Raw genomic sequence first — 26,774 nt, 5'->3', positions numbered from 1 at the left:
TATCAACAAATCTCCTGTTAGTGATCCTGAATACATGTTTCTGCATCATGAAAAGATGCAGACCAAATGGCTCAGTACGTGGAATGTACGAGCATGTAAGAGGAATTCTAAAGCATAACATAAGCTTGAAATTTGATAAAAAAAAAAGGAAACATACTTACCTCTTCTCAAACTTACTCAACTCAACGAATACTCAAGGACACTCAAAACTACTCAAAATCAGAGATAAGATACTCAACTTATGAATACTTAACTGAACTCGTTTCATTATAAAGCAGTTTAAAACAAGTGCAATATAAAGAAGAGGAAAACTGTTTAAAACATTATGTCAACTCATAATCATAAATTCATAAAAGACATATCATGCTCCCTCTCAAAGTCTACTTGTGCAAAGCATGAATGAAGTCCCATACCCCCATTCATACTAAGCAGAACCCCTTGAGGAACCATGCAATTACTATTGTGGGAGTTTCTCTAATCGACTGCCACCACTATGAGCCTAAATGGTGATACACGTCTTTACCATCACGCTGCTAGACTGTCCTATACTTTGCCATCATATAGAACTACTTAACTTAGTGGATCCACTAGCTTAACTTATGTGATCATCTAAAAAGCATGACCCTAATACTCATGATGGCTACATGGTTTATGGAGACTTGAGTTAATATGAACTCGCATCACCATATCGGTGCTCAATACTACTACCAAAAATATACTTAGCTCATATATCTTAAAACAACTTCTTTCCTTGGTTTGAGATAATTACTCAAAACTTAGCTTAAAATCTCTCTTGGAATCGATGTTCCCTTTCTTGCTCAAAAACTCTTTTTGAAATCTCAGTTTCCTCTCATCTTAAATGTGAAAACATTTACTCTTGGGAATACTTAGTTCCCATTTATCATTTTAAAGAAAATGAACTTTACTCTAGCTCTTTACTCAACTTCAAAGCTTAAGTCTTAAAACTTAAAACATTTGTAAAAGACTGCTTAAAATATGGTTCATTCCGAATTATGGACGTGAACGACTCAATGCAAGGCTTTCAATAACCATAGATAGATCTCAATACTTGGAACTCAAGAACTTCACTGATACCACTCATTTCAAGAATGCTCAACTCAAAGGGTTCATGCGGAATCATGAGCATGAACTATTCAACTCAAGGACTCAAAGGTACTTCTCATCTCAAGACTGTTCGACTTATAAGGTTCATGTGGAATTATGGACATGAACAATTTAACTCAAGAGCTTCAAGGGTAACATGTAATAGTACCATGATTATAAATATAATCTCATAGTGTATTAGGAACTCAATACTTACAACTTGAAGATACTACTGCTCTCAAAGGTACTCAACTGATGAAGTTCATGTGGAAGTTATGGGCATGAACAACTCGACACAAGGATCAAAATATCAATAAGGATCTCATATATACGAATCTTCTCATTCTCATACTTACTTCCTCAAAACATAACTCAAATCGATGATGGATCTCAAAGGATTCAGAATTGAAGTCAAAGACTTTCTTTAACTCTACTCTTAACTCTCTCTTGAATGTGAATTATGAATTCAAGAGTTATGGTTCATGATACGAAGAATCTAGGTGGTATTGTAGACTCATGAATACATTCTCCTCACTCTCATGCTCACTTACTCAAGTCTTTAAATAAGTTATTAAAAGTTGTAGAAGACTCCTCAAAAGGGCTAAAAGGGACTTTCTTAGAATGTTCGAAATAATCCTCAAGACTTGACTCTTAACTTCTCTTGACTTCGATCTTAACTTTCCTTGAATTGGATTATGGATTCAAGGTTCATGATCTCATGCTTATGGATGATTTCATGATGTTTATATGTACCTTAGAGTGTTGGAATCAACTAGAAAACATAGGTACATTTCTAAGGAACAAGTACGAAAAGATGGGGAACGAATGGGGAAAACTAGCGTCCCTGAAGCTCTGAGAGGCGTAGGGCACCAGCCCTCAACTTTCAGGGGCTGATCTGGGGCGCACTGGCTGGCATGCCGCCCCAAGGTTGATGATTCAGAGACACTTTTAGGGAGCGCTTGCTGGCGCGACGCCCCACCCCTATCCCCAGGTGTTTGACAACTTTTCTTCTCTGTTTTTCATCTCTAAACCCTCTAAACTTCCATGGTTCCTTCCCCCGAACACTTAGCATTAGTTATACCCTCAATATACGATAGATTCAAACTGAAATTAAACCCAGAGACATGAATCAAATCACAAGAAACTCCAACAACACAACCCACAAGAAATTCAACGAAACTTTCAACAATGTTCAACAAGAACTAAATTTCTAACTTTCAAAGACTTAAATTTGCTGAATATAATCATGGTTGTCGCGTGGGTGAACTAACCCAACACTATGGAAGCTTATATACCTCTTAGGGGGTCAAACCCATGGCGACAATCCGCAACAACTCTCTTCTTCTTTTCTCTTCTTGAACTCTCAACTAAAACCCTAGGCGTATTCTAGGATTACAAAAATGAACCCAATAGGATTAGACGCTTAAAACCTTACTAAAAATGAATTAAATCTGATTTGGTAAGGAAAAGACCAAAATACCCCTTACTATTTTTGGCTAACTTTCCTTAACTGGACAGCATAACTTCAAAGGGTTATATCTCACTCATCCTACCTCGAAACGTAGCAAACTCGGTGGCGTTGGAAAGATAATTCGATGACCTTCCTAAGTTATCTGGTAGAACACCTAAATCATCCTGACCTAGGAGTTATGGTCATTTGAAGTTGACCCAAAACTCATACTTAGCTTAACTTGCAAAATTTCAGATTTTGCTATTTCCAATTCGATTCTTTTTGGAACTCAATGTTAGCATGATATACAACTAAATGATTGTATATATTAATGTAATTATATAGTGATATAAATTAGCATGATCATATACATTTGTTGTAGAATCATATGAATAAATATTGTGATAGAATAGCTGATTTGGAGGGATAGCAAGGCAGATTTAGAGGGATTCAATGGCAGATTTGTATAGATAGAATAGCTGATCTTTAGGGATAGGAATGGCGGATCTTTAGGGATGTGTAATCTTTATTTTCTCTATATAATGGAAAGACTCTCACTTTGAGAGGCATTCAGCTGAAAATTGACATGGTATTAGAGCCTTCTCTTGGCTGTCTTGTTTCATAGAGTCATTTGTGGTTCCTTTTAATTTTTTTTTGAAAATCTTGGTTTTTGGCTACCTCCTAGGAATTTTGTTCTTGGTCATTCTAGTTGCTTTCTTGAGTCTTTGTAGTTTTATAGCTATTCAAAAGCATGAATTCACATCACTTTGAATCCTTCAGTGTTCGTTTCACTGGAAAAAATTATTCTTCTTGGGAGTTTCAATTTCAGTTGTTTGTCACCGGCAAAGAACTATGGGGCCATATAGATGGAAGCGATCCTGCTCCTACTGATGCAACAAAGCTAGGTGAATGGAAGATTAAAGATGCTCGGGTGATGACATGGATTCTAGGGTCAATTGACCCTCTTATTGTTCTTAATCTCAGGCCGTACAAGACAGCTAAGGCCATGTGGGATTACTTACAAAAGGTTTACAACCAAGATAATAGTGCAAGACGCTTTCAGTTGGAGTATGAAATTGCTAATTACTCTCAAGGAGGTCTTTCTGTTCAGGATTATTTTTCTGGATTTCAAAACTTATGGGCTGAATTTACAGATATTGTCTATGCCAAAATACCTACTGAATCCCTATCAGTGATTCAGGCAGTTCATGAGCAAAGCAAGCGAGACCAATTTTTGATGAAATTACGCTCCGACTTTGAGAGTGTTCGCTCTAACTTGATGAATCGTGACCCGTCTCCCTCTTTGGATGTTTGCTTTAGGGAATTACTTCGTGAAGAGCAACGTCTTGTCACACAAAATGCTTTTAAGAAAGAAAATGATGTCACTGTTGCATTTGCTGCTCAAGGTAAAGGAAAGGGCAGGGATATGAGTAGAACTCAATGCTACAGTTGCAAGGAATATGGTCATATTGCTAGCAATTGTAGCAAGAAGTTCTGTAATTATTGTAAACAACAAGGACACATTATCAAAGAGTGTCCCACGCGCCCTCAAAATCGTAGGATCAATGCTTTTCAAGCTAGGATAAATGGTTCCACTGATGATAACTCATCTTCAGGACAAGTTCTTACTCCTGAAATGGTACAACAAATGATCGTGTCAGCCTTTTCAGCATTGGGATTACAAGGTAATGATGTTACATCTAATTTTTGGATTGTTGATTCAGGCGCTTCCAATCATATGACCAACTCAACGAGCATCCTAAAAAATGTTCGTAAGTATCAAGGTCCATCACAAATACAGATTGCCAATGGTAGTAATTTACCCATTACCAAGGTTGGGGACATTACTCCAACTTTCAAGAATGTTTTTGTTTCACCAAAGCTCTCAACTAGTCTTATTTCAGTTGGACAATTGGTAGATAACAATTGTGATGTGAATTTTTCTCGTAATGGTTGTCTTGTGCAGGATCAGGTGTCGGGGACGATAATCGCGAAGGGGCCTAAAGTTGGACGATTGTTTCCTATACACTTTTCCATTCCTCCTGTTCTATCTTTTGCTTGTACTTCTACTGCTAGTAAAACTGAGGTTTGGCATAAGCGTCTAGGACATCCAAATTCTGTTGTGTTGTCTCATTTATCAAATTCTGGTTTATTGGGAAATAAAAATAAATTTTCAGTTGCTTCCATTGATTGTTCTACTTGTAAATTAGGCAAAAGTAAAACTCTTCCTTTTCCTAATTTTGGTAGTCGTGCTACAAAGTGTTTTGATGTCATTCATAGTGATGTTTGGGGCATTTCACCAATTATTTCTCATGCTCATTTCAAATACTTTGTGACATTCATAGATGATTATAGTCGGTTTACATGGGTGTATTTTCTTCGATCCAAATCTGAGGTATTTTCCATGTTCAAGACATTTTTGGCTTACATTGAGACTCAATTTTCTACATGCATCAAATTATTAAGATCTGATTCTGGTGGAGAATATATGTCTTATGAATTCAAAAAATTCTTGCTTGACAAAGGGATTGTCTCACAACACTCTTGCCCATATACACCACAACAAAATGGAGTTGCTGAACGAAAAAATCGGCATCTTTTAGATGTCACTCGTACTTTATTGATTGAGTCATCTGTACCATCTAAATATTGGGTGGAAGCTTTGTCTACTGCTGTCTATTTAATTAATAGATTGCCATCTAAAGTGCTAAATCTTGAGTCTCCATATTTTCGTCTTTATCACCAAAATCCTAACTATAGTGATTTTCATACATTTGGTTGTGTTTGTTTTGTGCATTTGCCTCCTTCGCAACGCAATAAACTTTCTGTACAATCTACTAAATGTGCTTTTATGGGTTATAGTACTTCACAAAAAGGTTTTATTTGTTATGATCCATGTTCTCACAAATTTCGTATTTCTAGAAATGTTGTTTTCTTTGAGAATCAGTATTTCTTTCCTACGATTGTAGATTCATCTTCTGTTTCTCCTCATATTCCTACTTTTGAGGATTTATCATCTTCTTTTAAGAGGTTCAAACCTGGATTTGTGTATGAACGACGTCGGCCAACTTTACCCTATCCCGACACTGATCCGCCGCCTAAAACTGCACCACAACTAGAATCTGAGAATTCTTCAAGATCTGGTCCTCTTGAGCCTACTCGGCGATCTACAAGAGTATCTCGTACTCCCAATTGGTATGGATTTTTCTCTACTTTATCCAACATATCTATTCCATCTTGTTACTCACAAGCTTCCAAGCATGAATGTTGGCAGAAAGCAATGGAGGAAGAACTTTTGGCTCTTAAAGAAAATGACACATGGGCCATTGTTTCATGTCCTTCAAATGTCCGCCCTATTGGATGTAAGTGGGTTTATTCAATCAAACTTCATTCTGATGGAACTCTTGATCGGTACAAAGCTCGATTGGTTGTTCTTGGTAACAGACAAGAGTATGGGGTGGACTATGAGGAGACTTTTGCACCCGTAGCCAAAATGACTACGGTACGAACTATTATTGCCATTGCTGCTTCACAAAACTGGTCTCTTTATCAAATGGATGTCAAAAATGCTTTTCTCCATGGTGATCTTAAAGAAGATATTTATATGAAACCTCCACCTGGTTTGTTCTCATCGCCTACATCAGATGTATGCAAGTTGAAGCGGTCTTTGTATGGATTAAAACAAGCTCCAAGAGCTTGGTTTGATAAGTTCCGGTCTACTTTGCTACAATTTTCTTTTGAGCAGAGCAAATATGACTCATCTTTGTTTCTTCGGAAAACATCTACAGGTTGTGTTCTTCTTTTGGTGTATGTAGATGACATTATTATCACAGGAACTGATTCTTCACTAATCACTTGCCTCCAACAGCAGCTTAAAGATTCTTTTCATATGAAAGATCTTGGTACTCTTACTTATTTTTTGGGTTTGGAAGTTCATAATGTTATTTCAGGTGTATTTCTAAACCAACACAAGTATACTCAGGATCTGATTTCTTTGGCTGGTCTTCAAGTTTCCTCCTCCGTAGATACTCCACTAGAAATGAATGTCAAGTATCGTCGTGAGGAAGGCGATCTTCTTCCTGATCCAACTATATTTCGACAATTAGTTGGGAGTCTAAATTACCTTACTATTACTCGGCCTGATATCTCTTTTGCAGTTCAGCAAGTTAGTCAATTTATGCAAGCTCCCCGTCATCTCCACTTGGTGGCTGTTCGTCGCATCATTCGATACCTTCTAGGAACATCTACTCGTGGATTGTTCTTTCCAAGTGGTTCTCCTATTTGTCTTAATGCGTTTAGTTATTCTGATTGGGCGGGATGTCCTGATACTCGTCGTTCAGTCTCTGGTTGGTGCATGTTTCTTGGAGAGTCATTGATATCTTGGAAGAGTAAAAAGCAAGATCGTGTGTCAAAATCTTCAACAGAGGCTGAATATCAATCCATGTCTACAGCTTGCTCCAAGGTTGTATGGCTTCGTGGATTACTTGCTGAGATTGGATTTCCCCAATCTCATCCTACTCCTCTCCACGCTGACAATACAAGTGCTATTCAGATTGCTACTAATCCAGTTTTTCATGAGAGGACCAAACACATCGAAGTGGATTGTCATTATATACGAGAAGCTGTAGATAAAGGTGTCATTACTCTTCCACATGTGTCCAGTGATCTTCAAATAGCTGATGCGTTTATAAAATCCATGGCACGGCAACGCCATCAGTTTCTAGTAGGCAAATTGATGCTTCTTGATATACCGGCATCAATTTGAGGGGGGATGTTAGCTTGATAGACAACTAAATGATTGTATATATTAATGTAATTATATAGTGATATAAATTAGCATGACCATATACATTTGTTGTAGAATCATATGAATAAATATTGTGATAGAATAGCTGATTTGGAGGGATAGGAAGGTAGATTTAGAGGGATTCAATGGCAGATTTGTATAGATAGAATAGCTGATCTTTAGGGATAGGAATGGCGGATCTTTAGGGATGTGTAATCTCTATTTTCTCTATATAATGGAAAGACTCTCACTTTGAGAGGCATTCAGCTGAAAATTGACACTCAAGGTGTTACGTTTAGTGACCTTAACACTCAAAGAAATTTTAAAATCCTTGCACAAATCTCACTCACTACAAAAAAGGGTTCGAGTCTTAGTTCAATTTTTTTTGAGGTGTTACAATAGCAATGTTAGTAATTTCTAATTTGTGCACTCACATATTAATATAGTATATGTAGATATGCTATTAATAAAGTAGTCCATCGTATGATCTAATAAAGTATTAAAGTTTAGAGTCTTAAAAGTAATTTTCTATTTATATGAGTTTATTTTTGTAACACCTTGGTATTTCAAAGAGCTAAAATTAGGAAGAATTAAATTGGAAATAGAAAAATCTAAACTATTGCAAGTTATGCTTAAGTTGTGGGTTTTGAGTCAACTTCAAACGACCATAACTTTCAATACAGGATGAGCTAGGTGGTCCATAAGATATCAAATGAAAGGTCTTGGAATCCTCTTTCCAACTCCACCGAGTTTGCTACATTGCTAGCACGGGCCCAACATTTTATATTTTCAAGTTTTGGATGTTGTGCATAATCATTTGATGAAGAAGGATAGCAGCGAACAATAAAAAAAGGGTTCAAAAGTAGCACATCAAAAAAAAAATTAAGCTAAAATTGCTTATCTTGATATGATTGACGCAAGGAAAAGACGATTATGTGCAAAGGTTGATCAATGATAGATGCCAAAATAGAGTAAATATAGACAGTCAATGAAAGATCACAACATTAGCTACCGGGCTTTTTAAAGGTGAATTTAACTACAACCTATGGGATTAAAAATGACAAATCAAATTTAGGTTATCACAATTAGCCAAAGCACTTACTCCAACCCTCAATTAAGGAGAGAAATGTTTGTCTGAACCTATAACAACATAACTATAGCTGCTGGTTCCTTTTGAACAAAAAGGGAACAAAGTTTGAAGAACCTAAAAAAAGTATGTGAGATTGTACCTGAAGGACTTGAAAATCAAGAGAATCTGAAATCAACCCTTCCCATAGTTTAGCCTGTTTCTTGTTCTATCTCTAAACCTTTGTTTTTTGCCACATTAGCTAAGTCGAGGTATAGTTATAAAAGTGAGCAACGATCCAAAAGTATTAATTGTCACGTATATCAAACGTCTTTTAATCGCAAAGGAGTTGAATCCATAAGAACTAGAAATAAAAGTAGGTGACCTCATCTGTTGTTGTGCCAGAATATTATTTTGTTGGAACACTAATTTTTCCTGCTGCAACTCCTTCAATTACTTCTACAATAGGCTTCTTATACGATTAAATCAACATAATAGGACAATTGGACAGCTATGAAAATTTTGGAAACAACTTCTCTACTTTCATATGGTAGAGATAAGGTCTTCTTACAATTTATCCTCTCCATACTCTATTTGTGGAATTTGACTGGCTATGTTGTTGCTATTGACAACTATGAGAATTATCAAATAGGTCACTACGACTAAAAATCATCGGATTAAAAGAGTAGTTTTTGTATAAATACGTCATTCTGTTAATTAGATTTTGATATCAGCTTGAGCAATAACTTGTCCATGTTAAAACAGTTATGGAAAAGACTAAAAGTCACATGTTGGTGCGAGATTAAAACATTGTTTTGAACCCAAAAAGATGTCAATTTTTTTATGATGATTAAACTAAAGCTACAACAGACCGCTCAAAATTTATTGCAAAGGCTAACAAAACATGTGCAGCAACAATTTGAGGAGGGATATATCACAAATTCTAACATCAAGATTTTCAAACTCACATCTTTATTTCCAATTTGAAACTTCCCACTCAAAAAGTGGGATCTCAATTAGAGTGGTTAAATTCAGAGAGGTCATCAATGCTCAAAACTATTCTAAGGTACACTCACAGTTCAAAACATGTACATCAACGAAATGACATAATCATAATTACAAATTTAATATCAAAAAAGAAACTGAATTTGTCTATTGCATGAATAGAAATACCATTTCGAGTATTCCCTTTGTTGACGACCAAAAATTGGGAAAGACATTGAAGATACGAACTTTCATTTTGATTTACCTCTTTGATTAGAAAGAAATTTGAATGGAAAAATTAAATTTTCATCCATGTATTACCCATAATTAGAAATGACCGATTTTGATTTTACCCTTTAATTAGAAACAAAAATCCAACTGTCATTCTCAGTTTATCATTTGAGCACAAAGAAAATTGAAGAGAGAAGAAGAACAAAGGGATAAGAAATAACTTAAACTGCAGCAACACTTTCAGAAGATGGAAGATGAAGAGAGCTAACACTTTCAAACGATTGGAAGATGAAGGGAGTTGTGGAAAGTGGAAAGAGAAAGCCAAGCTCTATGTTTTGTAGCAGGTATAATCAACAAGAAAATAAAGACACATCTGACAATTCATAATACAGATCTCTCTCGAATAATTCATGAAATTTTATAGCTAATGAAATTGGGCCACAAACAATAAAATATTAAATGCATCATATTACAATCTAAATAGCTTTTGGTCCAATGATTTAATGTAGTGTTCGTCCAAGAAGTCCCATTTCAATTGAAAATTTGAAGTCTATTTTTTTATGGATTTAATGATTTATGGGAAAATTTTCAACTTGAATGTTTCTATATTTTATTAAAATTTTACCAAATAATTATTTTATTTGGTGAACCTTTCCGAGAAGCAATGTTATATGAATGATTTGTACAATACTTCTTGCCGCTATTGTTGATAAAGCCATTTTCCTAGCAGAAATATGGGGCTAAGATTGAACATCGATCAAATAACATCTGAAACACCAGATTGGACATGTTAAGTCCAAATTGTGGACATGAGTAGAGCAAGAGTAAGCCCAGGGGCGGCTCAACATGATTGGGGGTCTAAAGCGAAATTTTAATTCGAGGCCTAAAATATAAACAAACTTCATATATGTATTTATTCAAAATTTATTTTTCTTACACTATTTAGATAAATATTATTAGTATTTTAATACTGTTTTTTCAGTTATTAGTTTTAGGTAAGATTTTATTAACTCAACATTGAAAAACATCCTTTCAGTGAGGCAATTATTATATGAATTGTTAACATAATTCTATAAGTAATAAGTTGACAAATATTAAATAAAGATAAGAGTTAGAACCATAGAATTTGACCCAAGAAGTTGAGGACTTGATATATCCCATTTTAATATGCTTTTAGTAATGCTTGAAACTAAAATTTCAAAACGAAATAAAAAAGAATTTGTAACTCACTTTGTTCAACACTTTTCACTATTAATTCTTATTTTTAAAGTGGTTAAAATAATATATATTTTAAGAAATTATACTTTTTATCATAAATAATCAATTTTTGTATAGAAATTTTAACTCATAATTTATTCTTGATAAAAATTTGAGGGCCTAAGGCAAAAACCTTATTTTCCCAAGCAAAAAGTCGGCATTGAGTAAGCCCAGAAAAAAAACTTTGATTCCAAAATCTAATTTTGAAAGACGAAGAGGTACTTACACATATAGTGATAACAGTTAACTTGTATGGAGATATAATTTAGTCTCATCAATATAGACATTAACATTTACAACATTTTACAGGCCTAAAAATGATGCAAAATTGAAAAATATTATCTATAAAGCATGCAGTACAATTAGTGGAATATGTGTTGGTCCTTCAAAAAGTCTCACTTCTAATACAAAGTATATTAACCATAAGTTAAATGCTTTGGTAAATCACTGAAATATTTTCAGACAGGAAAAATTGAAATAATTTCTAACAAAAATAAAGAGATTAGTTTATGAAATTTACTGTCTCTACTGATCAAACCTATCAAACCAAAATTCAACTGAAATTTATCAAATTTCTATACTAAGAAGCATCATTGTCGCGATTATCATCTGAAACCATGAATTACCGGCATCATTCTCAACATAGCCGCAAAAGTTATGACAATACTAATATAAACCTTAGCTACAAACTTGTAAAATTTAATGCTTTAGCAAAACCACAATAGAACTGACAATCATAGAGTACAAAGAAAGAAAACAAGAATATCTCTTGAAATTATGCCACACGTGCAGATATAACAAACAAAGAGGAATCAACTTATAAAGTTCAATTAAATCCGTATAGAGATAAATCACAAGAATAATGACTAATTTTCTTGAAATACTTTTAAATAGGAAGAGACAATGTTTTTACAATGAATTTAGGAATTATAACTTTTGGGGGAAAAGTTGCATGTGTTCCCAATTCTTAGCAACCTACATCAACTTCGTCATCATTACGATGACCTAGCTTATCAATTTCTTCCACTAAAACATTAAAAAGCTTCTATGACGAAACATTTTCGAAGAATTGAGGAAACTATCAGAGGATATAAAAAGACATTATGTAGCAATGATTAAGAACTAAATACCTTAGAAGCGGAGAAATTGGAACTTCAATCCAACAACTTCATTACAATGATTGAGAGAAAGAATAACAAAGTGAAAATTGAAAAGGTGAGAAGAGATGGAGAGTTCAATGTTGGCCAGAAGAAAACCCTGTCAAATAAACTTTCAATATCAAGGGAACTATAAATTTTATTAACAAAGACACGTGGGGTCTTAAAAGAAAATACCGCTAGGTTATTATTAATACTTTATGTATTATCAAAGCTAGTACAGTACTTGTTTAATAAAGTGGGCCCTAACATATTACAACTTGAATTACATTTGGAACAATTTTTTGGAGTTTTATTCGTCCTTTCCAACTCCCTCTTCTAAATAAGGGTTAATCGATTAATAATTGTACCAACAACACTGTGAGTTGTACTATAAACCCGGACGAGTTTAATCGGTCATTGAACATCTTTTTTTATCGTGTATTGTACTTCTTTCTCATCCAACACGTGTAAAATGCTCACTAATTTTTTCCTTTCATTTGCATAGCATTGTTTTCTTTCATTGATTTCTAGGTTTATAAATATTTTACATAATTTCTCTCTCTAAAATTATATAATTTTTCTTTTTAATGGTTCTCATTCTTTATCTGATATTAAGAAATATATGATTCAATTGTGAGCTATTTATGTTTTTTTTTAGGTTTTAAGACAATCTTTCTTTAGTTAATGCACTTTCATTGTCAATAATTGTCATTTGCTCTTATGGTTAGTTTTCTATAATTTTTTTGATATGCTAATTCAATATTCATGTTTGGATTGAGATACTAAGGTGTAATCTTATGAGATGTATTACAAATTATGTTTTTTGTCTTTAAATTGTATATTGCTTGGTTAACTTAATTTAAAAATTGGTGTTCGATAGTATGTTTGAACGAACTAAAACAATTTTTCATTTTTTTTCCTTACATATTTTCTACAACATGCTCTCCTGTTAATTATGAAGATTCTTGGTCAGTAATGAATTTTTTTGGCTTTTTTTCCTGAGCATAAGCGTTAATATGGTCGGAAGTATATGCTTGAACCTGAAAATCTGTATATATACCTTTTATCTTTTCAGTAGTGCAAAATGTTTATTTGTTAGAGTTTGAACTTCCAAGATATTACTAGTGTTTTCAGTGTTATTGAATATCCACGACCACCTTCTCAAACTTTTTTTTGCATTATTTACTTTATCTATTCCTCACTTACACATTTGATATTTTCTTGATTTTTCTAGTGTGGGGTGATTATTATTATAAGAACAACAAATCTGAAGGGATGGATCATTGTAAAATGGAGCAAAACAGGACAATGTGAGACTCAAAAACTTTTCTCTTATTCTTTTTGTAGGATATGATATACATAAAATCCTTCGGACGTCAATCACTGCAACTTTAGAAAAAGAGAAATGTTGTATATTTCATGTATTTTAAAAAACATAGACAAGGAGAGCGAGAGAAGAAGATATGAGCCATGAACAATGAAATTACTGCATTCTCAGTTTTCCAGAATGATATGCACTTGAGGATCATGCCTCGGTGAACATCTTTTTTCTATATTTATTCATTTTTACTCTAGATTGGACATCACTTCATGTACTTAAATAATGATTGTGTTGGTATTAATCTACAAAGTGTAGTCATCTAGAAAGTGAGTACTAGATATCTTTGGAAAACATTTAAAAAAAGCCACAAAATAAGTATCTTTTTGTGTTCATTATGGTTGTGTTGACACATTATAGGACTTAATCCAGAGAGCTAATATAACTCTGAAGAAAAGATTAGATACTACATATAAGATGTAGAATCTCTTAACAGTGTGAGATCTTTCGAGAAAAACCTTACGATCATGGCAGACAATATCACATCCATTTACAAACTTTATGCAGATCTGAATTTTATTACAGTGGACTTTTGTGTTTGGGGTACAGAGTTGCTCTGGTGAAGATGAAACATCTACTTTCCCTCTAAGGCTTCATTTTACTTTAAATTAAAATTCATTCACTAACTTCTAAATTTTTTAAAAGCATTGTTTCAATGTGTTGATAAATTTCTTCAAATATGTCAATTCTCTATTTTCAAGTTATTCAATATATATTGTGTCATTCATTTTCAGATGCTGAAGGAAAATTTAGATTCAACTCGCACTAATATTTACCCTTATATATAAGTGAGCAAGAAAAGGACGAACACTACAATCAATGATTGTAGAAAAATCAAAGAGATGCTAGACACCAACTTTGCCAACCGGGAAGTGCTTTATCTACCTTCTTCAAATAGTGGCTCCACTTAGGACTATCACTGTGGATATGGTATTTGTACTTGAATACTCCATTGTCTCTCAGGTTAGTTCTGCTCCTTCATGTTAGTATGAAAACATAGATAATACACCCACCCCATTTGCAAATCAATTTCTGAATATAATACTATTCATCATCTCACACATTCAAAAATAAACACTAACTTATTGATCAATTGTACATTTGTAGCTTCTGATTTTCTTGTTTACTGTATCATTGTAACGATTAAGTTTTTTTCTTTTGGAAGACTGTGTTATGGTGGTATTTCTATGTCATTTTTGAGTTGTCCAAGTACCTTCTAAATTACTCGATCTATCATCTCCACTACACCAACCCCATTTGCAGATCAATTTCTGAATCTAATACTATTCATCATCTAACACATTCAAAAATCAACACTAACTTATTATTGATCAATTTTACATTTGTAGCTTCTTATTTTCTTGTTTACTATATCATTGTGTAACATTTAAGTTTTTTCTTTTTGGAAGACCGTGTTATGGTAATATTTCTATGTCATTTTTGAGTTGTCCATGTACCTTCTAAATTACTCGATCTATCATCTCCACTACACCAACCCCATTAGCAGATCACTTTTTGAATCTAATACTGTTCATCATCTAACACATTCAAAAATCAACACTTATTGATCAATTGTACATTTGTAGCTTATGATTTTCTTGATTACTGTATCATTATGTAATAAGTAAGTTTTTTTTTTCTTTTTGGAAGACTGCATTATGGTCATATTTCTATGTCATTTTTGAGTTGTCCAAGTATTATCTAAATTACTCGATCTATCATCTCCACTACACCCACCCCTTTTGCAGATCAATATCTGAATGTAATATTGTTCATCATCTAACACATTCTAAAATCAACACTAACGTATTGATTAATTGTACAGTTATAGCTTCTGTTTTTCTTATTTACTGTATCATTGTGTAACAAGTAAGTTTTTTTCTTTTTGGAAGACCGTGTTATGGTCATATTTCTATGTCATTTTTGAGTCCACTACACCAACCCCATTTGCAGATCCATTTCTGAATCTAATATTGTTCATCATCTAACACATTCAAAAATCAACACTAACTCATTGATCAATTGTACATTTGTAGCTTCTGATTTTCTTGTTTACTGTATCATTGTGTAACAAGTAAGTTTTTTTTCTTTTTGGAAGACTGTGTTATGGTCATATTTCTATGTCATTTTTGAGTTGTACAAGTACCTTCTAAATTACTAGATCTATCATATCCACTACACCAACTCCTTTTGTAGATCAATTTCTGAATCTAATAATGTTCATCATCTAACACATTCAAAAAACAACTCTAACTTACTGATCAATTGTACATTTGTAACTTCTGGTTTTCTTGTTTGTTGTATCATTGTGTAACAAGTAACTTTTTTTCTTTTTGAAAGACTGTGTTATGGTCATATTTCTATGTCATTTTTGAGTTGTCCAAGTACCTTCTAAATTACTCGATCTATCATCTCCACTATACCAACCCCATTTGCAGATCAATTTCTGAATCTAATAATGTTCATCATCTAACACATTCAAAAATCAACAGTAACTTATTATTGATCAATTGTACATTTGTTGTTTCTGATTTTCTTGTTTATTGTATCATTGTGTATCAAGTAAGTTTTTTAAAATTTTTGAAGACTGTGGTATGGTCATATTTCTATGTCATTTTTGAGTTGTCCAAGTACCTTCTAAATTTTGATCTATCATCTGCACTACACCAATCCCATTTGCAGATCAATTTCTGAATCTAATACTGTTCATCATCTAACATATTTAAAAATCAACAGTAACTTATTGATCAATTGTACATTTGTAGCTTCTGATTTTCTTGTTTATTGTATCATTGTGTAACAAGTAAGTCTTTTTTCTTTTTGGAAGACTGTGTTATGGTCATATTTCTATGTCACTTTTGAGTTGTCCAATTACCTTCTAAATTACTCGATGTATCATCTCCACTATTCACTCTTTGTTATAAATTTCTCTATGTGCACGCATGTACCACCATATACATCCTTTTTTTAGAATATTTTTTCTGTGCTTAATATATTAGACATAACAAAAATTTGTATAATCGAAATTCTTTTAAAAAATTATCTGAATTGTAGGCTTCAAGTGATTTATTGTTACATTTCATGTGTACATTTTGATATTTTTTGGGAAGAAATCAGGGTGCTCGTTCTTTTGTTTTACCAGCAACTAATGTGCTATTTATTTTGTGAGCTCTCCAATATTTAACATATTCGGTATTTACCCTCTTGATAAAGTTTCAATAAGTGCTACTAAGATAGGTTCTTGATTTTCTTTTTGGGTGATCCTTATATAATGCCGAAAATATCGAGGCGGATATATCAATCTGGAGACAATTATATGTTCGTATTTTTTCCAAGTGAATCTTATGTCTATTAAAATTGTTATTGATCTGCCTCTAAGAACCAAAGGGGGGCATTCCATTAAAAGAATCTATTTTCCATGCTTAACTTAATCATGATGTTATTCTTTTTCCCTCTGTTTTGTTAAGGCAGGGTATATTGGTATGATGGTTGACTATTTGAATGACTCATCTGATTATCTCTTTTTGGATTCGACTTTCATTAACTTCACTCTTAATTACCTTTCTCGAGTATACAGGGGAGAGAGGGAGCAGGGTAGAAGGATCAAGAGAAATGATTATGACGAGGCTAGACTCAAATGGGTAAGTAGACTGTTGAAATTAGTTTGTTATGCTACATTGTGTAATTATCATACAGTGCAATTAAATGGTACAAGAAAATTGATATACCACGTTTGAGTTGATCTACCTAAGAAGTTTAAGAAATTTAGAGAGCCTATGTAGTAAAATTTGCATGCAGGCACAAGACACCATTACTTGGTTNATGACGAGGCTAGACTCAAATGGGTAAGTAGACTGTTGAAATTAGTTTGTTATGCTACATTGTGTAATTATCATACAGTGCAATTAAATGGTACAAGAAAATTGATATACCACGTTTGACTTGATCTACCTAAGAAGTTTAAGAAATTTAGAGAGCCTATATAGTAAAATTTGCATGCAGGCACAAGACACCATTACTTGGTTTGTACCATTTGTGCATAGAATTTTTGAAGATTTGTATCTGCCCTTCCCTAAAGTTTCACATATATGATTTCTACTCTCACATCAATCATACCATCATCACTAAGTTTATGCAATTTTAGCTTTATATTTTTTCATTTGCTATTTTGTCACTTTATTCTTATTCCTTTGTTGATATCCTTCGGCAACAAACGACTATGCATAGCATACAGCTAATGGAAAAACCGATTACGCAAAATATTCACCACATGAAATATAAAATGTTCGGCCGGTGCTGGAAAGGGTATTTCCAGAAGTGACAACGTGCCTGAGGAAGCTGTCGTAAAGATTGTATATTGCTTCCATGGACAATCTATTGGTACAAACTCTCGAGATTTCAAAATGAAATTTCTTTTGTTGATTACTGATGTGTATCCGTTTGTTGTGGTAACAGATTTCTTCGGTGCTCTGAGAGCACGGATATATGATGATGAAGTGAGGAAATGGGTTTTAAGCACTAGAGTTGAAGCCATTGAGGAAAAACTTTGGAGCTCTAGAGAGGGACCCACAACTTTTGACCAGCAAAAATTACCCCTGAGAAGCTCTTTGGGTATGGTAACATGCTTGTTCAAGAGCAACAGAATGTTATGAGAGTCCAGTTGGCTGAACACTATCTTAAAAGAGGCAACTCTCAAAAATGCTAGCGTGGCTGCCATCAATATTGGAAATTACTAAGAACCTTCACCAATCTCAAAAAAATTCTCTAATTTTTTTTTCATTATTGTGTGGATGCAGGGGCGTGACATGATACTCGTCATGTTTCTTGAAGTCTCTAATGATTCAATTTCAAGGGGTGATGTATTTCATTTCTACAACTTTTTTGAGGTAATTTGTAAAGGTATCTATAGAAGGTGACAGAACTGTTAAATATTGTGTTCAGAGTTAAGGGAATACAAACTCCAAATAATATTTTGTTTTCAGTTTTTGTCATTATATTTGTCTATAATCTGCATCTTGAATTGAATTTTAATGGTAGAGGATATGTTTTAAGCGGCATTTTCAGTTCTATAGAATGAATGTAAAAAATCATTTATGAGAAGTTATAGTGGAATTGTTTACTCTTTGGTTAGAACAATAATTTAATTTGTGTGTTGGGCCCGTGCATGCCCATCTAGTAAAAACTAGACATGGTCGTTCCATAAAAGCACTTTTTGAACCAACACTATTGGTGGGAAGTGAAAAAATTCAAATGTTAAGTTTTTCTCTACCTTTTACACTATGTATATAATTCTTCTCTACGTCTTTTATTCACCAAATCCCCATTTCTCTCTTTCATTTGCTTTCTCTATTATTATTGTTTTCTCTCTCCCAATGGACAACTCTCTTGCTAAGAATGTCCCCCCTCCTCCTCCTCCCCTTCCATCTTCCTCAACCCATTTCCTTCCTTGTGTTCGCAAATAGGCTACACCAACTGCTGACACTAAGATCTTAGGGGTTTATGGGAGTAGCGCCCCATCCACTCAGTCAATGCTTTTCCTAGAAAAAGGGAAGCATGTTGAATGCTGGGGAAGGAACATCTGTGGTTCGGGACAAAAGGTCCAATGTTGACACTATCCGGTGCTGCTGTTCCAAAACCTTTAACATTGGGCCTTTTGTCCCGAACCACAGATGTTCCTTCCCCAGCATTCAACATGTTTCCCTTTTTCTAGGAAGAGCATTGACTGAGTGGATGGGGCGCTACTCCCATAAACCCCTAAGATCTCAGTGTCAGCAATTGGTGTAGCCTCCTTGCGAACACAAGGAAGGGAAGGGGTAGGGGAAGATGGAGGGAAAGGAGGAGGAGGGGGGACATTCTTAGCAAAAGATTTGGCCATTGGGAGGGAGAAAACAATAATAATAGAGAAAGCAAATGAAAGAGAGAAATGGGGATTTGGTGAAATAAAAGACTTAGAGAAGGATTATATATATAGTGTGAAAGGTAGAGAAAAACTTAACATTTGAATTTTTTCACTTTCCACCAATAGTGTTGGTTCACAAAGGGCTTTTATGGTATGACCATGTCTAGTTTTCTGTATATATGTTGACCACATCTTTAATTTATTTTCTAATGAGATTTGTTTAATTTAAATTCTTACTTCCTAATTAAAACTTTATGTTTTCTTTTAAAAAGTTGAAGTGTGTGACAATGTCATTTAAAATTATGTTTGATTGATTAAATAGGACATAGTTTTAATTAATTACTTAATAATGTTTTCAACTCGCACATTTCTCACATGTGGCCTTTTGGAGATAGAAAGATTTCAACATAGTTATAATGTCCACTGTCTCTAATACCATGTTGAAAAGTTTGGGTGCTTAGAGTCTTCTCCCCCCTTCTAGGAAGGCAAAGGGTTAGGAGTGAATTATTCATAACCTTAAGCTAAACTCATGATAAAAAGTACTGGAATTAGCACAAATATATTGGTGAGCAGTGATGTAGGCAGAAAATTCGTGAAGGGTGTTCAAAATAAAGCCAACATAGAAAAAAAATGTGGCCATGGGGAATTGAACCTCAATGGCAAACAAACTTCATCACACTATTGTCACTAAGCTACCACTCTATATACAATAAAGTATTTCGTTTTTCATTTAATTAACCGTTTTACAGCAGACCACATTAAACAAAATATACAAAACATAGATGCAGTGATTCGAACTTGGTTATTGTGTACATATTGGACACACTTTTGCGACTGAGTTACAACTCATTGGTGTTGTTTAGGGTGTTCAAAATGCTTACTATATCAATATAAAGTAATATTTGACATGACAACAGTACTAAGAGGGCTAATTTACTGTATAAAAAATAAGCACAAGAAGGTTATTCTAGTAACAGATCACTAGGAATCATGAAAATGAAACTCAGGGAATGGAAAATACCATGAGAGATACAAGACATAGTGGAAGAAGCAAGACAAATTCTGGAACAAAACAACTTCAAAGTTCAGCATGTATACAGGGAAGGAAATCAGCTAGCAGATGTCATTGCTAATAGTGCTTACAGTAAGTCGAAGGTACAGGAATACAAGAAATTTGAACAACTACCACCTAATTGCAGAAGAATTCTAAACATGGACACAACACAAATCGCAAGTTTGAGAATCAAGACAAGAAAGATAAAAGGCATAAATAACCAGCATGGACCACAGTTACATTAATCAAGATGTAGTGAGTCTCACAAGATTTAATATGCATACCTCAAGTTTTTGCCAGTACTAGTGCTTAAAATCGGCGAGAAATAAAGAGCTACCTGTTTACAAAAGAGGAAATCGACAAAAGTCGAGGACTATACATCCAAAGCACATCCTCCATTGTAGAGAGGAAGACCGAGAACAACATATTTGGCTCCACTAGCAACGGTGTTAGCTCCAGAAATCAGAACATACTAAACCAAGATATAGGAGAGATTAGAAACATAAATGAGGAGGAAGATAAGGAGGAGCAGTACCTATTGAACTTGTTGAAGATGTGTAGTGGTACACCACCATGGTTGAATGTTGATGATCTAAAGGAAACAAAGGAGAATCATAAAGGCGGCGCAGAGAAGAATATGAAAGAGGAGGATTTGGAAACAAATATTAGGGAAAGTGTTAAAAATAAGGTGAGAAATAAAAAGGGTATTGATATATTTGGGCTAACTTTCCTTTCCAAAGTTGGGCCAGGCTGACATGTATTTTTGATATTTATGATTGAATAAACGAGCTTCGAGCTCAAATTTGATTTTAAAAAAAAGTAATATTTGACCTATATATATTATGTAACTTTTTTGCGAAGGGTGTCCAATCCATAGATCCGGCCCTATTGGTGAGATCAAGTTTAAGCAATTAATTAACAATGCAAACAAAAATTAGAGTACTGTTAAAAATAGTTGAGCACAATAAATATCGACTATTGGAGATTGCAATGTTAGTAATTTCTATTTTGTGCACTCACATATTAATATATTATATGTAGATATGCTATTAATTAAGTAGTCCATTGGAATGATCTAATAAAGTATTAAAGTTTGGAGCCTTAAAAGTAATTTTCTATTCATATGAGTTTATTTTTGTAACACCTTGGTATTTGAAAGAGCTAAAATTAGAAAGAACTACATTGGAAATAGCAAAATCTAAAATATTGCAAGTTATGCTTAAGTTGTGAGTTTTGAGTCAACTTCAAACGACAATAACTTTCAGTACAGGATGAGCTAGATGGCCCATAAGATATCAAATGAAAGGTCTTGGAATCCTCTTTCCAACTCCGCCGAGTTTGCTACATTGCTAGCACAAACCCAAACATTTTATATTTTTAAGTTGTGGATGTTGTGCATAATCATTTGATGACGAATGATAGCAGCGAACAATAAAAAAACGGTTCAAAAGTAGCACTTCAAAAAAAAAGTAAGCTAAACTTGCATATGTTGATATGATTGACGCAAGGAAAAGTTAATTATGTGCAAAGGTTGATCAATGATAGATGCCAAAATAGAGTGAATATAGACAGTCAATGAAAGATCACAACATTAGCTACTGTGCTTTTTAAAAGTGAATTTAACTACAGCCAACGGGGCTAAAAATGGCAAATCAAATTTAAGTTGTAACAATTAGCCAAAGTACTTACTCCAACCCTCAATTAAGGAGAGAAATGTTTGTGTGAAACTATAACAACATAACTATAGATACTGGTGTTATTCTTAAGAAAATTAGGCCTTCCATACATGAAAAATAAGATTACACCAGTAGTGACTAACGAAATTGCTTATCTAATCCTCAGATATTAGACATAGCTAACTTGAGAATTAAACTCAATCGGTTGTTTGTTATTTCCACGTAGATCATCTCCTTCTAACTCATATTGTTAGTGTACCTTTAAATGATAAGTATAGTGAGATAGAAGTAGCATAATTATTTTTTCCAATCTAGATGTAGGAATAGCATAAATGAACAATTTACTGCATTTCTCTTATTCTTCATGGTTATGATGTTACACATATAATAGACATTTATCAACAGTAAGAATATAGGAACGGGGCTTTGAGTTTTCTTCGTCTTGAAACCTGTAAATTAGCAAGTGTTTTTTGCTTTTAGCTTTAAGAAACATAAGAATGTTCTTTTATCTCATAATCCTCACATATTTGACCTTTTCTTATCATATTGACATGTATTTGGCAAGCAACGCTAACAATAATAAAATGTCGCACTTGCCTTTTTTCTTTATATTTTATTTATGCACCGTATATCTCTCTTCTAGTTGCATCTCAGGAAGAAGCTGATTGCAATTCCTCACTTTAGCACATCTACATAAATGTTTACTTACCTATTTTTTGCCAACACTTAACAGAAGTGATCAAATCCAATATGCACTAAATACAATATACAACACCATAATCTTCACTAACCATTATCAATATAATAAACCGAACACTATGGTTCCTTTTGAACTAAAAGGGGCCAAAATTTGAAGAACCTGAAAAAAGTATGTGAGATTGTACCTGAAGGACTTGAAAATCAAGAGAATCTGAAATCAATCCTTCCCATAGTTTAGCCTACTTCTTGTTCTATCTCTAAACCTTGATTGTTTTCTGCCACATTAGCTAAGTCGAGGAATAGTTATAAAAGTGAGCAAGGATCCAAAAGTATCAATTGTCACGTATATCAAACGTCTTTAAGCGCAAAGGAGTTACATCCATAAGAACTTGAAATAAAAGCAAGTGACCTCATCCGTTGTCGTGCCAGAATACTATTTTGTTGGAACACTAATTTTTCAGGCTGCAACTCCTTCAATTACTTCTACAACATACTTCTTATACGATTATACCAACATAATAAGACAATTGGACAACTATGAAAATTTCAGAAATAACTTCTCTACTTTCATGAGGTAGAGATAAGGTCTTCTTACACTTTATCCTCTCCATACTCTATTTGTGGAATTTGACTTGGTATGTTGTTGTTATTGACAACTATGAGAATTATCAAATAGGTCAATACGACTAAAAATCATCGGATTAAAAGAGTAGTTTTTGTATAAATACCTCATTCCGTTAATTAGATTTTGATATCAGTTTGAGCAATAACTTGTCCATGTTAGAACGTTTATGACAAAGACTAATAGTCACACGTTGGTGCGAGATTAAAACATTTTTTTGAACCCAAAAAGATGTCAAATTTTTTCTGACGATTAACCTCAAGCTACAACAGACCGCTCAAAATTTATTGCAAAGAGAGATAAAACATGTGCAGCAACAATTGAGGAGGGATATATCACAAATTCTAACATCAAGATCTTCAAACTCACATCTTTATTTCCAACTAGTATACATACCCGCGCGATGCGCGGAAAATTATTCCTAAATTATATATATATATATATATATATATATATATATACATACTTATTGTTATTTGATATATCATGCGTGAAATTTAATTAATTAATTGATATATTATGAAATAAAATATTAAAATTAGTTACAATTTATAAAAAATTTACAACATAGCTTATAAAACTATTTTGATATTCGTTAAAAAAAAAATCCAACAGACATTTTATGTGAATTTTCTAACAATATATTTTATTAAAATACTGTAATAAATTATTACAAAATAATATTGTTGTATTTGATACTAATCCACCCCCGTAAAGGCTTAACTATTTTTTTTTCATCCTAGATAATTGTTTTCTTCATAGAACAGTTCTTTGCAAAGAAAAGTAGAAATTTCTACTTTATCTAAATATTTGTGAATATCCTTTCTCCTATTGAAGTAAAAAACATACAAAGAGAGGAACTTTTTTTATCCTCTAAATTTCTTTTCTGAATCTATTATTATTACAATTTAAATTGTGAGTATAATTATGTTAGAATTGTAATGAATTCTTTAAATGTATATTTTTATGTAATAACTAATATGGGTAAAAATAAATAAATAAATTATATATCATGATAAAGAAGGGTTATAAAAAAAAACTTCGATTCAGTTTTGTTATATGATTGCAATTTGTGATATGTTTATAATAAATACAAATGTCATATCAAGATATTGTCAAATAATATAAATTTTGCTTTATTCAAATTTCATAATTTCAATGTACATTCCTCAAAAGACTAAAACAAATTTTATATGTGAAATACTTGTCATTTAAAATATTACTCTCACTCTAAAAATAATTTCATAAATATGTGAAGACATATTTCATATGTTAAAACATATTTGACAATAACATGATTAAAGTGATTTTCAGAACATATAGATTTTTGTTGCATTTAGTTCATTGGCATTATTTATTATTATTAAATCAAATTATATATATTTGTAAAAAAACAAACAATACTAACTGCATATAACTCAGATTTTACTCCTCTCCATATGCCTTTAAGAACCCGTGGAGAAAGATCATTTTCCTTTATAATATAACAAAAAAATATTAGTGAACTTCTCAAGAATCTCTTATATACATAAGATAATATTTGCTTCTCTTATTTAAATAATATATAAAAAAAAAGTAGGACTTTCATATAGAACTTCTAAACTATCACCATTAAGGTAAAACGTTTGAATAGAAAACAACATAAATAACTGAATTAACTTCATGGTTTTTCAACATTTTCCTCATCCTAGACAATCATGTCGAAAATCAACAAAAACAAAGTGAAATTATCCAAATAAATTCAAAGTGAGTAAAAGATAAAAAGTTTACTTACAAAGAAATTCGTTAAACTGTTTCATGAAATTTATCCTAAATCACTTCTTACAATTTTTTTTCATCATTGTTCACCTTCTTATTCATGTTTCAAAAAAATAACTGCAATTACATGCAATTCTATATTAAAAAAAAATCAAACCACATAACTATTTTCACTAACAAAATTTACATTTTTATCAAATTAATATGAATGACACTGCTCAGTTACATGACCAAGAAATCACTTAAACTCAAGTCACCAACCCCATCATAAAAGAGAATAGGTTTTGTAAATAATAGATTTTTATGAAAAATTGGGTTGATGAAATTGTGGGCAATAGTTTTTTTTTGGAAGATGTCTATTTTTATAAGGATAAGGTTAGTTACTTGTGTTTTGAAATTCAAATTTTAAATTAAAAATAGGAGATATTTTTTCTCAAATAATTTCTTGATTATTTGTAGCATTGAACAATGGCACGTGACTTTTTATTGTCCGGATATAAATTAGCATCAATATTTATTGAAATAATTGAGTAATTAAAAACTTTAATCATTTATTAATCACTAATTGAATGATTGGTGGCACACTTGTCAAATAAAAATGCAATACCAAATAGGAGTTTTCAATATATTAAGTATTATTGAATTATTATTGGATTAGTTATTTAAATAAATAATTGTTTAGTTTCTAATTTTAAAAACATGCAATTTAACTAAAATTCAAAAATTAAAATGAAATCATAACTCCTATATTAGATAAACTGGATGCCCTATTATCAATAGTAATTTTTCTTTATATTTTAATTTACTAAGTTTAAAACCTTTTTTTTTAATTAATTAAGTGTCCTATTGTAAACTTGTGCAATTTTTTTTGTCAATGACATCAATTGGCAGTTTTAAAACTACACACATTACCCCATTTGCCTACTTATACTCGCAAATACATAGGATAAAAATAAATATTCTAATTAGAAAATAAAAAAGAGTCAATAAAAATTTAACCATATGTAGAATCCGTTTTTTAAAATAAAAAATAAAAAGAATTGAAAAGAGTTATATTAACTTTGGTAACTTTCTAGTTTTTTTAAAAAAATCATTTAAAATATCTATTGATTTTTTAGAATTTAAAATTTAAATTTAATAACAAATGCAGATTAATTTTTTATATATAATTTTAAAACTAAATAATGGAGAAATTTTATGGTGCTGACATGTGACACTTTTTCTTCTCCTATTATACATAAATAGATTTGAGACTTCCCACCCAAGATATGGAATCTCAAATAGAGTGGTTAAATTCATAGAGGTCATCAATGCTCAAAACTATCCTAAGATACACTCACAGTTCAAAACATGTACATCAACCAAATGACATAAGCATAATTACAAATTCAATATCAACAAAGAAACTGAATTTGTCTATTGCATGAATAGAAATACCATTTCGATTATTCCCTATGTTGACGACCAAAAAATGGGAAAAACATTGAAGATACGAACTTTCATTTTGATTTACCCATTTGGTTACAAAGAAATTTGAATGGAAAAATCAAATTTTCAACCATGTATTACCCCTTATTAGAAATGACCCATTTTGATTTTTCCCTTTAATTAGAAACAAAAATTCAACTGTCATTCTCAGTTTATCATTTGAGCACAAAGAAAATTGAAGAG

The 26,774-nt window shown here is 32.5% G+C and overlaps 2 protein-coding genes and 1 pseudogene across 2 annotated transcripts in view; 2 read left to right on the top strand and 1 right to left on the bottom strand.

The window, feature by feature from the left end:
* LOC125857448 (uncharacterized) overlaps positions 1-26,774 on the bottom strand; it is a 622,948-nt gene that overhangs the window by 494,420 nt on the left and 101,754 nt on the right. The window lies entirely within an intron of this gene.
* LOC125857444 (uncharacterized) lies at positions 3,268-4,664 on the top strand. The gene is made up of 2 exons (XM_049537037.1): positions 3,268-4,239; positions 4,521-4,664. The coding sequence occupies exons 1-2, from the start codon at positions 3,306-3,308 to the stop codon at positions 4,556-4,558; spliced, it is 972 nt and encodes a 323-aa protein (XP_049392994.1). The 5' UTR covers positions 3,268-3,305; the 3' UTR covers positions 4,559-4,664.
* Positions 14,323-18,131, top strand: LOC125858901 (ribulose bisphosphate carboxylase/oxygenase activase 2, chloroplastic-like; annotated as a pseudogene).

This window comes from Solanum stenotomum, chromosome 3, assembly GCF_019186545.1.
Source record: "Solanum stenotomum isolate F172 chromosome 3, ASM1918654v1, whole genome shotgun sequence".
NCBI lineage: Eukaryota > Viridiplantae > Streptophyta > Magnoliopsida > Solanales > Solanaceae > Solanum > Solanum stenotomum.
This window is presented reverse-complemented; position numbering and strand designations above follow the sequence as displayed.